The 14,938-nt window shown below is 41.5% G+C and overlaps 1 protein-coding gene and 1 non-coding gene across 2 annotated transcripts in view; both read left to right on the top strand.

The window, feature by feature from the left end:
• The first annotated feature begins 4,499 nt into the window (after positions 1-4,499).
• The window catches only part of SLC25A26 (solute carrier family 25 member 26), a 149,864-nt gene continuing 139,425 nt past the window's right edge, over positions 4,500-14,938 (top strand). The window contains exons 1-2 of the mRNA XM_049777119.1: positions 4,500-4,602; positions 8,848-9,004. Coding sequence (XP_049633076.1) covers positions 4,570-4,602; positions 8,848-9,004 — 190 coding nt within the window. The 5' untranslated portion in view covers positions 4,500-4,569. The remainder of the gene's footprint in view (positions 4,603-8,847; positions 9,005-14,938) is intronic.
• On the top strand, positions 13,181-13,287 carry LOC126015274 (U6 spliceosomal RNA). Its single transcript, XR_007498157.1, has one exon. It is a non-coding gene; the product is annotated as a U6 spliceosomal RNA (small nuclear RNA).

Raw genomic sequence — 14,938 nt, 5'->3', positions numbered from 1 at the left:
AATAACTCTTGGTATAATTTTCTGGATTTTAACATATAATAGAATGCATGTCCATCATTATGGCATTAACAAAACAGTCCGATTCCTTAAAATCATTTATGTTGGGGCCGGCGAGGAGGCGCTAGAGGTAAGGTGTCTGCCTTGCAAGCGCTAGCCAAGGAAAGGACCATGGTTTGATTCCCCGGCGTCCCATATGGTCCCCCCAAGCCAGGGGCAATTTCTGAGCGCGTAGCCAGGAATAACCCCAGAGCAGCAAACCATCAAACGGGTGTGGCCCGAAAAACCAAAAACAAAACAAAACAAAACAAAAAAACCCATCTATGTCCTGCATAGTAATTTCTTCCTTAACCCATGGTACTTACTGATCTTTTTAAGGTCCCTATAGTTCTACTTCTCTTAGCATGTAATATAGGTGTCACTGTTCAGCAGGGAATATTTTCTGATTGAGTTTTCTCTTAGGTTATATGCATTTCATTTTTCCTCTTGTTACTTTTTATTTGCAGTGCCAGGGAAATTCATGCCTAAGAGATCAGTTGTAAAGCAGTGAAGTTGAATCATCGGTGGAATGGTGACTGTGGGTTTTGAGTGTGGTTGCTGAGCCTTTGACAGGGTGGGGACTTGGCTCACCCTTCCTCCTGAGAGCACTCTTTTCTTCAGCTGTGAGACTAGTGTATCCATGACTTTTCACACCTGGCTTTACATCTCTTTTGAAAAAAAAAAAATAAGTCTATGGAGCTGGTTTATGAGCTGACATGGTGGATGCTATGGGACACGTCTCAGGAAAAATTATTTTTAATGTTCCCAAAGATAACTAGTCATCACATAAAAAAAATCCCCTGGGCTCTTGGCATTGCTGTTGTTTTCTAAATTTTCTAAATTTGGGGGTGCCACACTTGATAGTACTCAGGAATCAGTTCTGACTCTGTGCTTCCACAATGCTCATATGCACAGGGGCCATATGTAGCACCAGGGAGACTGCATAAATGGCAACTACCTTAACCATCTCTTCCACCTATTTCCAGGGCATTTTTGTTGTTGTTGTTGTTGTTGTTGTTGTTTTTAGGTCACATTCAGCAGCGCTCAGGGGTTACTCCTGGCTCTATGCTCAGAAATCGCTCCTTGCAAGCTCGGGGGATCATATGGGATGCTGGGATTTGAACCACCAACCTTCTGCATGCAAGGCAAACACCTTACTTCCATGCTATCTCTCCAGCCCCAATTTCCAGGGTAAATTTTTTAAGTAAATATTTCATCTAAGATTGTTCCTAAAGATTCTTTTTACCTTGTAGTTCTGCTCTAGTATTATAATTTGATAGTGCTGTTTGGGAACAACAGTCATAGCAAGACACCTTAGAGATGAAGTTACAAAAGAATAGGATTTTCATCTTGGATGTTCTCTCTTACTTCTTGTCCACTCTGATGGAAGCTTGGGGTTATTGGGCAAGCTTGCATATGGAAAAGTCTATGTAATATTAGAATAAAAGAAGCCTTAGTCAACAGACAGAAATTTACAACTTCGGTCCCATATACTATAAAGAGGGAATCCTATTTCCCTCACTAGTGAATAAATTCATAATTATATACTCTCCCAAACCCCTAAGATTTTGTGATGAGATCATGCCCCTGCTGACAGGACTCTTAGTCTCTGGAGAGATGACTAATCAATAGTACCCAGATAAGCTATGTCCAGATTTCAGACCCATAGAAATCCCAAAATAGCTAGTTTGTTGTTTTAAGGTTCCCTGAGTTGTTAGTGTTGTCATGTAACAAGATATAAGTAAGATGTATATATTTACTAAAAGTAGACTATCTGCTCATTTATCATAATTCTAGTGCATTTTATAAAGATCTTGAAAGTGATTGGGAAGAGAATTGTGATCAATGTTTAGAAAATTGCGATCAATGTTTAGGTATAAAACAGCAACCAGGGCTTATATCATCCTTTGATTAGAGAAAGAAGAAAAGGAAGTGTGATACCCAAGGTCAAAGGGAGGGAAGAGAGGCAGAGGATGGGCACTTCTTTTTTCTTGTTTGTTTTTGTTATTTTGTTTTTTTTGGTCACACCCGGCAGCGCTCAGGGGTTACTCCTGGCACTACTCTCAGAAAGCACTCCTGGCAGGCTCGGGGACCATATGGGATGCCGAGATTTGAACCATTGACCTTCTGCATGCAAGACAAATGCCCTACATCCATGCTATCTCTCCAGCCCCAAGGATGGGCACTTTTAAAGAACTGGGTTGAATCAGGGAGGGAACAATAAAGAAATAATTCAGGGTTTAATATAGGGAAATATCATCCAGGTTAAGGTGCATGCCTTGAATATGTCCATCTCTAGTTCAGTCTCCTAGAATGCATAAGTTCCCCTGAACAATGTGAGAAGTGAGAGCCCTGAGCACCTCTAGATGTGACCAACCAACAAACAAGCACTCTGAATGCTGTTTATTTTTTTACCATGTCTTCCCATTCAAATAGGGATGCATGTGAGCTCCTTTTATAAAAACATGTGTTCTTATTTCCTGTGTGTGTGTGCGTGTGTGTGTGTGTGTGTTGCTTTTATTTTGGGGCCACACACTGCTCAGGGCTGGTCACACACTGCTCAGGGCTTACTCCTGCCTCTGTACCCAGGAATCACTCCTGACTTAAGGGACCATATTATACGCCAGGGATCAAATCCACGTGCAAGATAAGCAAGCACCCCGTTCACTTTACTGTAATTCCAGCCCCATATATGAGTTTTTAAAAAAGGAAAAGTAAGTACCAGAAATTCTCCAGATGACCTTGAGGAGCTAGCCTATTTTGCAATGGCCTATGAGGGTGCCTTGTAACAAGCAAAAGAGGACTAATGGCTTGATGTGAGCCTTAGCAAAAGGTGTACTTTTAGAGATCACAATATGGGTGAAAGAAGTCATGAAAGTGTATAAAGTCTGTGGAAGACAACCAGTAGGAACAGTGATGAAGGAAACAGCTGAGGGTGAGTTTCATGCTAAAAAATATCTGGTTCACTTGGATATAATACGAAGTCATAAAACACAGAAGTGACATTACCATTATTTTTAGAGTGTACTTCCTAGGAGCCAAAATCTTGGAATAACTTGCATTTTCTTAATTAGTCTTTAATAGTGCTAAAGGAAGTTGCTCCTAACATTATCTTTATCTTACAAGAGAAAAAATGCAATCTTAGAGGAGTTATGTCCAAATCTAGTAGTGATTGCTTAGAAGTTGAAACCCTAAAGGTATTCTGCAAATTATTTTATGGTATCTCATCTATAAAGATTTTTATCGTATGTTAAGATATGGTAATATACATTATTTTATATTAACTCAGCTATAAAGAATAAAGATTATAGCAGTGGTATGCAAGGTGGATTGAAAAGTAAAAGTAAACAAAAGGTTATAGGCTAGGATTCTGAGAAAAGATAATGAAGGCCCTATATTAAGCTGTGTTATGCTATATTCTCTATAATTTTTAAATGGAAATAAACACCTCTGATTATCTGCATTTGCAGTAAGACAGTAATAGTATTTACAATTACAGTTTGGTTGTATGAAATGCAAAATGTCTGAGCTGTCGTTGGCATGTATGTATGTAGATATACATGTACACATAAAGTTAGATGGTACTTGACAAATGTATGGAAAGGGCCATTCTGGGCCTGGAGAGATAGCACAGCGGCGTTTGCCTTGCAAGCAGCCGATCCAGGACCAAAGGAGGTTGATTCGAATCCCGGTGTCCCATATGGTCCCCTGTGCCTGCCAGGAGCTATTTCTGAGCAGACAGCCAGGAGTAACCCCTGAGCACCGCTGGGTGTGGCCCAAAAACAAAACAAAACAAAACAAAACAAAAAAAAAAAAAAAAAGAAAGGGCCATTCTAAGTCTTTCACTGAGTACCTTATAAAGTGAGCTTTGAGGTGTGCACGTTTCTAGCATCTAGACGAAGTTGTAAACTGTACCTAAACCTGTTTAATTGTTTAATTGACAACAGTTACAATAATTCTAGGGAGAAGGGGAGAATGCTGACATTTAGCTTAAGGAAACTTTTTTTTACTACTTTTTTTCTACGTCATTACTTCTTCATCTACATCTTTAATCTGAGAGTTTTATGAAAAATCAGAGAAAATCTGTGCAGATAAAGATGAGATAAGACCAAAAATAAAGAGGTGTTTGAAAAGCATGAGCCTTATCTTAGGACATTGTTCCTGGAGAGACCTATAAATTGAGTTCACACTTGAATTTCTTTCAGCTGTTACTGAGCTATTCACGGTTCCTAGAACGCTGCTGAGGCTCATTTGCTAGCCAGATTTCCCCTGCTCAGTCGTCCCATGGGGGTTTATGGAAGAAAGAGTCAGAGACTTGATTCCACTGCCTGCCTTGACCCAGCCCAGGCTTTGGCCCTCTAGACTGTCACTCCCAGCCCCGCCCTCCCAGGCGCACGTGGGAGCTGTTGCGTGCGGAAGTCACGTGACCGCGGAAGTGCAGGCCCCGCCCCCAAGATGGCGGCGCCCAGTGTGTGGTTCCGGGACCCACCTCGACTAGCAGTAGGAGTGTGTCCCTGACGGAATCTTCGGGCTATGGATCGACCTGGCTGGACAGCCTCGCTGGTGGTAAGTAAGGGTCGGTAAGCTGCGGTCCTTGACTGCCTTCTTCGCTCTGTGTTTCGGTTTTGCGCGCTGAAATGTCCTTGGGTCACTGTCAGGCAGGTCTGGAGGACTCCATTCTCTCCTGACTCTTCAACTTAAATAGTGATTTCTTACTGAGGGTCTCATGTCTCTGAACATTTCCAGAAAGTTGTCTTCTGAACATATTAACTTGTGCAAAGTATTTTCTTGTCATTTATATTTTATTTCATTCATTTATTTATTTTTTCGACACACTTTGGTGCTCAGTGCTACTCTTGGGTCTATGCTCAGGGTCACTCCTGCTGGATTCTAGGGACCAAATGGAGTGCCAGGGGTTGAACCCAGGTTGGCTGCATGTAAGGCAAGTGTTCTGGCTCCTTGAAGTTACTCCATGCACTACACAGGGGTTCTGGGTTGCTACTCCTGGTAATTCACAGCCAGCTGGTTCAGTGCAAAGTCCTGAAGATGCAGTGCTGTCAGTGCTCAGGGGACTCCATGACCATCCTAGGCGCCTCCAGGACTGAACCAGGGAATGCCTAAGAGGTCTGTTGGGGGCTGTGTAGAACAGGGGCTAGAACTGGGGTTGCTGCATATCCCTGCATAATTCCCTTACTGTATGTCTTGACCCCTTTCTTTCAAGCCCACTTTGAAGGATTTTTATGCCAGAGATAATCGCCAGTACCAAAATCTATAAATTAAGTGACTAAAGGTAAAGTATGAGTTAGTAAATATAGTTATACTAAGGTCAATATTGTTAGATTGAGTTAGTAAATATGGTTAAGTTAGAATGTAAACCAAGTTTTATGGGGTGTCAAGAAAGTGTCCTTTAATTCTGACTAGGACTTTTGGAAAGGCTTTAGGAGGGCTGTAGCATAAGGTTATGGCATTAACAGCAAATAAGATTGTAGGTGTATTTATGTGTATGTGTTGGTCGGCTGCATTGTGCAAGAGACAAGATCAAGGAAGGGCATTCCAGGCTAAGAGAAAGGTTTTTTTTTTATGGGATGTGGCATTAGATAATGGTGCTAACAGTGAACAGATGTGTGTATATGTATATGTGGGTGTGTGTTGGTCTGCTGGTTGCATTATGCAGGAGACAAACCTTACTATTTGATATAGTAGTCAGATTGTAAAATACAGTAGTTAGAAGCTCAAAGCTCATTAAAGTGGCAGGAGTGATATCACAGCGGGTTTGCCTTACATATGCCTGGACCCGGGTTCAATCCCAGGTATCCCATTCCCAAATTTACCAGGAGTGACTCCTGAGCTCAGAGTCAGATGTAACCCCTGAGCTTTGCAAGATATGGCCCCCAAACCCAAAACTAAACAAACAAAAAAACCTCAAACAAAATAATTCATGAAAATTTACTCTTTAAAAATATGATGCAATATGGTTATTGCATCAAAATATCTGTGCCAGTTTCTTTGATTATGCTAGTCTAGTGTGTGAGCAGATAGATATAAGAAATACGTTTTATTTTTATTTTTGTAATCTTTTTTTTTTTCTTTTGGTCCACATTCGGTCACATTCAGGGGTTACTCCTGGCTAGGCATTCAGAAATAGCTCCTGGCTTGGGGGACCATATGGGGATCGAACCGTGATCCATTCTAGGCTAGCATGTGCAAGGGAGATGCCTTACTGCTTGTGCCACTGTTCTGGCCCCCCTTTTTTTCATACATCTTTTTTATTGTTAAGTTATCAAGAGGTATCAAAATTAACAGCAAAACATTATAGGGTAAAACTTAACATAACTACTAGGAGCGTCAAAGGAGATGATAAATGGGACTCGGTACAGGATAGTATGAATTAATAAACATGGGAAGGAATAGGACAGGAAGAATGGTATGTGCTAAAGATATTAGGGGAAAGGATTTAGTGAAACTTTTGATCTTAGACAAGCATTTTAATAAAGAAAGGGACAAGATTTTTAAGCCCTACTATGAGTTTAGGGGTCATTTTGCCATAGGCACTGTCTGTCATTCTTTCCTTCCTCAGCCTTCAGCTGGTCTTCCTTATATTCCCCATCATTATAATAATCATCATCATCAAATATATTCCCTTTTCAGTTCAGTAATATGATCCTCTCACCCACTCAGACTCCATCTTTATATTAGTTTAATCTTTTTTTAAAAATTTTATTTCATTGAAACCTTTGTGATTTACAAAGACTTTTACGTTAGTTTAATCTTCAGGTAGCTATTGCTCAGTTCTTCTGACAGATCATTCATCTCTACTGCTTGTTTGCTTTGGTAGTTTTAAGTGTTCCAGGTTTTTTTTTTTTTTTTTTTTTTTTTTTTTTTTTGTGGTTTTTGGGTCACACCCGGCAGTGCTCAGGGGTTATTCCTGGCTCCAGGCTCAGAAATTGCTCCTGGCAGGCACGGGAGGACCATGACTTGGACGCCGGAGATTCGAACCGATGACCTCCTGCATGAGAGGCAAACGCCTTACCTCCATGCTATCTCTCCGGCCCCGTGTTCCAGGTTTTTAAGTAGAGAATCCGCTTGTGTGTTTCCTTAATAGCCCAAATGTCTTCTTTCAGCTTCCCAGACTTGGAAGATCCTCACTGTCATTTCTTAAACCATTTTTGTCCACTTTTGCTCCTTGTGAGGTGTTTCCTGATACTTGGTCGATTTTTGAGGGCACTACAGCTGAAGCATTAGGTGTAGGAAGTGAATTATGTGCTGGATAACTACATCCTGTCATAATAATCCCATTGAAAGTCATATTCATATTCCAAGTCAAAAGAGAAGCTGTACATCTATCTAAATTGTTTCACATCTGCTTTCCCTCCATTTACTCTTTTGACTTTTACTCCATTTACTTTTGGCACTGCAGCTAGATTAATGTCTAAAACCAGGCTAGCAATCATTCTGCTATCTTCTCCTGCCATCACAACGTGGGTAGTTTTTTTTTTTTTTATTAACACCGAACAAAGGTAAAGCCCAAAGGAATAGAGCTGCCTGCAATTTTGTCTATTTCAAAAAGATTGTCTCCACATCAGATGCTCTGATCACCTTTGCTTTCAGATTTCTAAGGAATTACACAAGACTTCATGACTTGTTGGTAATATTGCTATCCATTATCTTTGAAGAGTCAGTTCCTCATTAAAAAAACGTAGTTGACAATCCAAAAAAAAAAGTCTCATATATGGGGAGGGAGAAGAGATTTGATTCTGACTCACCTAATCCCAGGTTCTACGTGGAGAAGTGATGGTCGAGAAATATATTTTAAAGACTATTTTTTAAAAAGATAGATACACAGTTTTTGAAAACAATGCTTTTCAGGGCCGGAGAGATAGCATGGAGGTAAGGCGTTTGCCTTTCATGCAGAAGGTCATCGGTTCAAATCCCGGTGTCCCATATGGTCCCCCATGCCTGCCAGGAGCAATTTCTGAGCCTGGAGCCAGGAATAACCCCTGAGCACTGCTGGGTGTGACCTAAAAAACAAAAAAAGAAAAACAAAAAAAGAAAAGCTTATTGTTCATTTATCATGTTGTGGGATTTCAGGAGTTTAATCTTATTTGTGTGTGTGTGTGTGTGTGTGTGTGTGTGTGTGTGTGTGTGTGTGTGTAGAAGTCAACACCTCCACAATAAAAATCTCTCTCATATATGGGATATAAAAATACATGGTGAGGGGGCAGGAGCGGTGGTGCAAACCGTAGTGCAAGCGGTAGGGCTTCTGCCTTGCTCGTGCTAACCTAGGACAGACCACGGTTCAATCCCCCAGCGTCGCATATGGTCCCCCAAGCCAGGAGCGATTTCTGAGTGGCTAGCCAGGAGTAACCCCTGAGTGTCACCAGGTGTGGACCAAAAACAAACAAAAAATACATGACAAGGGAGCAACAAATGGCCAAAGGCATTGGAACTGGAGATTTTCTCAACAGAACTGAGATTATCTGGGTGAGGGAGTGTGGGAAGAGGCCCTTGGGCAATAGTCTCTCTGGTAATGTGATGTAGATGCATGGACATATATCTACATGTGTATATATATATATATATATATATATATATATAGTGTAGACATGAAAAATGGAATTAACAATATTATAAATCCTGGTACCACAATCAAAAAAATAAATAAAATAAAAAGAATACTTTAAAAAAAATCTCTACCCCCAAGTGGCAAAGGCTTATTTTATTGTAACTTTTCCATTTTTGTGCAAAGGATTGGCAGATTTTGTTATAACCTTTGTTCCTTTTCTCTCTCTTTCACTTTTTCCTATTTTGAAGGCTGGTGGAGTAGCAGGTGTTTCTGTTGACTTGATATTATTTCCACTGGATACCATTAAAACCAGGCTACAGAGTCCCCAGGGATTTAAGAAGGCTGGTGGTTTTCGTGGAATATATGCTGGCGTTCCTTCTGCTGCTATTGGATCCTTTCCTAATGGTAAAAATTATATTGATTTTTCTCATTTTTATGAAGCCAAGTAAGTGACTTATTGGTTATAACTTATTCTCTGAATTTGTTCTTTAGCCTATTACCTTTGAATCAGTTAACACTATAAGTTCCATTTGATTGCAGTGGAAAAGATATGAGCCCTTTCCAAAAAATGGATTTTTTTTTTGTGCTACATCCAGTGGTGTTCAGGGTTTACTCCTTGCTCTGAATTCAGGAATTACTCTTGGTGGTGCACAGGACACCATATGGGGGCCAGGGGTTGAACCCAAGTTGGCTATATACAAGACAATAGTATGCTCTACTATTGCTTCAGCCCCCTGAAATTGGATTTTGCTGTTAAAATTAGGTAGAATCCTTAATGTATTATTTTAGTTATATGATGTCATAGAGCAGTGGTTCTCAACCTTGCCCCACATGTTGGCTTCTTTTGGAAAGCTTTAAAAAGTGCTAATGCTGGAGCTGGAGAGATAGTAGAACAGGTAGGGCCTTGCACATGACTGATCCAGATTTGATCCCCCTGGTAACCCATATGGTTTCCCCAAGCATTGCTAAGTGTCTAAATGCAAAGAAGTAACCCCTGAGCATCTCTGAGTGTGGGCTAAAAAAATTTAGCAAAAAAAAATACTGATGTTAGAGAGATTGAACAGTAGGTAAAGCACTTACATTGCATGCTCCCAGCCTGGGTTGAGTCCCCCTTATCACATATCACCTTCTAAGTACTACTAAAAGTGATCTCTGAGCATAGAACCAGGAGTAAGCTTTGAACACTGTGGGTGTGGCCTTGGCACCCAAGTGCATCTTCCAGGCCCCCAACATACGGATGTTCTGGCTGGAGAGAGAGTATAGGAGGTAAGTTATTTGCCTTGCATGTAGATATGGTTGCTACAACCCTGTTGTGAACTTCTCACACCATGTATGGTCCCTTGAGTATGTTCTGAGCATTGTTAGATGTAGTCCAGTCCTGCACCCCCCCAGATACATTTTTTTAATTAAGAAAAATTAAAACAGGTGCTGTAGTCAACTCCAAAGATTTAATTTTGGAAGCCAGGAGTTTAGGTAACTTCCCAGGTAACCTATTGCAAATATGCTGTTGCCTTTGAGATTCTCTGGAGCAGATGAAGTTAAGGTATTAAACCTGTCTTAAGTATTAAATCTGACTTAACTATTTCTTAGACTATCTCACTGACCACTTGGGTAATCTCTTTCCAGTGACTTACTTTTGCCTTGGTTTTTAAGTCATATTATTGGTATATGGCTCCATGGCTCTCTAATTCTGTAATTTGTATTATATATTTTGGGGACCACCCTGGTTGTGTTCAGTGCTTACTTCGGTTTCTGTGCTTAGAGATCATTCTTAGTGGGGCTCTAGGGGCCATATGGAGTGCCAGGGCTCAAGTTCAAGGTGATATCCTGTTGTGTACTATCTTCCCAACCCCTGTATTATTTGTTTTAATTTTCTATAGACTCGATTGTGTGTGTATGTGTTTGTGTCTGAATTGGCCTCTACTGCATTCTCAACTACACCAAAATGCTAAAGATCTTTTTTGTACTATTGATTATTTTCAACTAGAGATAAGTGAATGGCAAGCTAATCATTGGAAAGGTGTATGAACATGTTATGGTAAAGTCACCAACACTGCAAACAGTTCTAGTATGTCAGAAATCTGGAGCGGTGATTAATGTGAATGTGTGCATACATGTGATTAGGGCCAAGGAGAACCTGAGTGAAGTTTTGTGTACTTATTTGCTTCTGGGTGATATGCAACCTATCATAAACAATGGAAGTACCTGAACCAAGCTGAGGCATGCTTTGCCTCATAAGGACCTCAGTTCAATCCCAACAACCCATGATTCTCTGGAGGCCCCTGGAAGGAGGCTTTGGTGGTCTCCAGTAGCACAGGGCTCATGCAGCACTGCATCCTCAAGCACCAGCACTAAACTCTCTGACCCAGTTGGTTGAATTTTGCCAGGAGTGGTCTCCAGTCCCCATGACTGTTTCTTGGAAACCCCCCCCACACCACAGGACACACACACACACACACACACACACACACACACACACACACACCACAGTCCAGTTCAGGATACACACACACACACACACACACACACACACACACACACACACACACACACACACACACACACACACACACCACACAGTCCAGTCCCCTTGAGTAGTTGGTTGAATTTTACCAGGAATGGTCTCCAGTCCCATGACTATTTCTTGGACACACACACACACACACACACACACACACACACCACACAGTCCAGTCCCCTTGAGTAGTTGGTTGAATTTTACCAGGAATGGTCTCCAGTCCCATGACTATTTCTTGGAAACTCTCTAAACACCCTCTCCTCTCCTCTTTTCCCCTCCCCTCCCTTCCCTTCCCCTCCTTTCCCCTCCCCTCCCTTCCCTTCCCCTCCCCTTTCCTCCCCTCCCTTCCCTCTCCCCCTCCCCTTCCCTCTCATCCCCTCCCCTCTCCCTTCTAGCTTCCTTTCCCCTCTCTCATCCCCTCCCCCTCCCCCTTTCCCCTCCCCTCTCCCCTCCCCTCTCCTCCATCCTTCCCTTCCCCCCCTTTCTGAGCACTGCCAGGTATAGCTGCTTATGACCTCTTCCAGAATTGTTGGGTTTGTCCTCATTTTCAGTGCCTTTAGGCTCCAAGCAGGGTACTCAGGCTCTGCATGAAACTGCTGGTCTGATAGATTAAGAATTACTTGGAGTAGCCTCTAGGCTTTCTGTGTACTGCTTGGAAAACCTCTACTCACCTATACTCAAATAGAGATTATTGCATTGATGAGTTGATATAGTATAAATGATGATTTGAGTAAACAATGCAAAAGCATTCTGGAATAGTTTATTGGATTAAAGTATATGTTTGTAGTTTTAACTTGGTTATAAATCAATTTAGCTAATTTTTTTAATAATAATTTTGTTATTTAAGCATTATGATTATAGAATTGTTTACAGTTGAGTTTCAGTCATAGAATGTACAGCACCCTTCACCAGAGCACTTATCCTACCACCTATATCTCCTGTTTCCTTCCAATGCAGGCATTTTGTTTCTCCCTATACCTGTCTCTCTTTCCCTTTTTTTTTTTTTTTTTTTTTGGTCTTTGGGTCACACTGGTAGTGTTCGTGGTTACTCCTGGCTCTACATTCAGAAATTGCTCCTGGCAGGCTTGGTGGACCATATGGGATGCCGAATTCGAACCACCGTCCTTCTGCATGCAAGGCAAAATGCCTTACCTCCATGCTATCTCTCTGGTCCCCTCTCTTTCCTGTATTTTGCATTATCATTAATAAAGGGATACCTTGCATGTCATTTTATCTCCTTTCAGCACCTAGTTCTTGTCCAGAGTGATTAGTTCCAACTGTCATTCTCATAGTGGACCCTTCTCTATTCTAAGTACACTCACCACTCTTTGTGGTTAGCTTTCTACCATAGCCTGGTCCTCCTGGCTCTTATCTCTTATTTTCTCTGGATAATCTGATCATACTGTCTTTTACTTTTCTTATATCCCACAAATGAGTGAGATTATTTTATGTCTATCCCTCTCCTTCTGATTAAATTTATTCAGGTAATTTTTTCTTGGCTGTTTTTTTTTTTTTTGGCCAAGGATATTTTGGATCACAGAAACTTATATCCTTTCTCCTTTTTAGGGGTTAGAAGTTAGGATTAGGATTCCCTTGAGGGTAGTCCGGGAACTATATGAAGTTCCAGGGACTGAAACTGGGTCAGCAGGATGCAAGTCCACAGTCTGAACTCTTGTGCTATCACTCTTCCTTGATATCTTATCTTATCTTATCACTCTTGCCCCCAAGACTTTATTTTCTTATTAAAAAATCTTGCTAAAGCATTAAAAAAAAAAAAAACACCTCACTAAAGGGGCCGGAGAGATACCATGGAGGTAATGCATTTGCCTTTCATGCAGAAGGTCATTGGTTCGAATCCTGGCATCCCATATGGTCCCCCGAGCCTGCCAGGAGCGATTTCTGAGCATAGAGCCAGGAGTAACCCCTGAGCCCTGCCGGGTGTGACCCAAAAACCAAAAAAAAAAAAAAATACTCACTAAAATGTTGTGACTTTAGTATTTTAAGTGGTAAATTCTAGATTAGCTGTTATACTTAAAAGAAAATTATTATAAAAACACAATTTAGTGCTTGCTTCGGCAGCACATATACTAAAATTGGAACCATACAGAAAAGATTAGCATCGCCCCTGTGCAAGGATGACACGCAGATTTGTGAAGCATTCCATAAAAAAAAGAAGGAAACACAATTTCACAATTTGCCAAGTTGTTCATAATACATTTGTTTCAGACTTGAGATGTTTAAACACCAAACTCACCACCAGTGTGACCTTCCCTTCATCAGTATCCCCGATTTCCCACCCAACGCAAGTCTGCCCCCTTGTGGCACAAACAAATTTGTTTTGGATTACTTGTTACAACACAAAGGCAAATGGAATTATCAAAACTTAAATCAAAAGGGATCAATTTGAAATAATTGTTTTATTTTTTTATTTATTTTTTATTTTTTTGGTTTTTGGGCCACACCCGGCGGTGCTCAGGGGTTACTCCTGGCTATCTGCTCAGAAATAGCTCCTGGCAGGCACGGGGGACCATATGGGACACCGATTCGAACCAACCACCTTTGGTCCTGGATCGGCTGCTTGCAAGGCAAACGCCGCTGTGCTATCTCTCCGGGCCCAATTGTTTTATTTTTTCATGGTATATTAAAGTCATTGTCTAAGGATTTACTGGGCCATGACTGGTGGTAGTTTAGCCCTCTTTGTCACTGAACTTGCTAACTTTCTATGTAACTTTCCTATCCTGTGATACAATTGGGCTGACACTCCTATGACATTTTGAGGTGTGGTGTGGTCCCTTGCACTTGTGACTGTGTAGTCTAGGATCTATACATCTGAAACTAGTTTGGAGGCTTGACATTTTGATAAGGTTAGGTTGTAGAGCTGAGCTGTTTCTGTTGGAGGGTGTATGGTGTGATGCTGAGCTGCAGTGGTGATTTCATATCAAATGAGACATCTGTCCCTCTTTCTTTCTTTCTTTCTTTCTTTCTTTCTTTCTTTCTTTCTTTTTTCTTTCTTCTTTCTTTCTTTCTTTCTTTCTTTCTTTCTTTCTTTCTTTCTTTCTTTCTCTCTTTCTCTTTCTTTCTTTCTTTCTTTCTCTCTCTCTCTCTCTCTCTCTCTCTCTCTCTCTCCCTCCCTCCCTCCCTCCCTCCCTCCCTCCTTTTCTTCCTCCCTCACTCCTCTCCCTCCTCTTCTCTCTTTTCTTCTTTCCTCTCTTTTCTTCTTTCTTTCTTCTTTCTTTCTTCTTTCTTTCTTTCTTTCTTTCTTTCTTTCTTTCTTTCTTTCTCTCTCTCTCTCTCTCTCTCTTCTTTCTTTCTTTCTTTCTTTCTTTCTTTCTTTCTTTCTTTCTTTCTTTCTCCTTCCTTCCTTTCTTTCTTTTTTTCTTTCTCCTTCCTCCCTCCCTTCCTTCCTTCCTCCCTCCCTCCGTCCCTCCCCCTCCCTCCCTCCCTCCCCCTCTCTCCTTCCCTCCCCCCTCCCTCCCTCCCTCCGTCCCTCCCTCCCTCCGTCCCTTCCTTCCTTCCTCCCTTCCTTCCTTCCTTCCTCCCTTCCTTCCTTCCTCCCTCCCTTCCTCCCTCCCTCCCTCCCTCCCTCCCTCCCTCCCTCCCTCTCTCTCTCTCTCTCTTTCTTTCTTTCTTTTTTCTTTTCTTTCTTTCTTTCTTTCTTTCTTTCTTTCTTTCTTTCTTTCTTTCTTTCTTTCTTCTTCCTTCCTTTCTTTCTTTTTTTCTTTCTCCTTCCTCCCTCCCTCCCTCCCTCCCTTCCTTCCTCCCTTCCTTCCTCCCTCCCTCCCTCCCTCCCTCCCTCCCTTCCTCCCTTCCTTCCTCCCTCC

Source organism: Suncus etruscus, chromosome 7 (assembly GCF_024139225.1).
Source record: "Suncus etruscus isolate mSunEtr1 chromosome 7, mSunEtr1.pri.cur, whole genome shotgun sequence".
NCBI classification, from domain to species: domain Eukaryota; kingdom Metazoa; phylum Chordata; class Mammalia; order Eulipotyphla; family Soricidae; genus Suncus; species Suncus etruscus.
The sequence above is the reverse complement of the archived record's forward strand: the minus strand, read 5'-3'. Positions and strand labels throughout refer to the sequence as shown.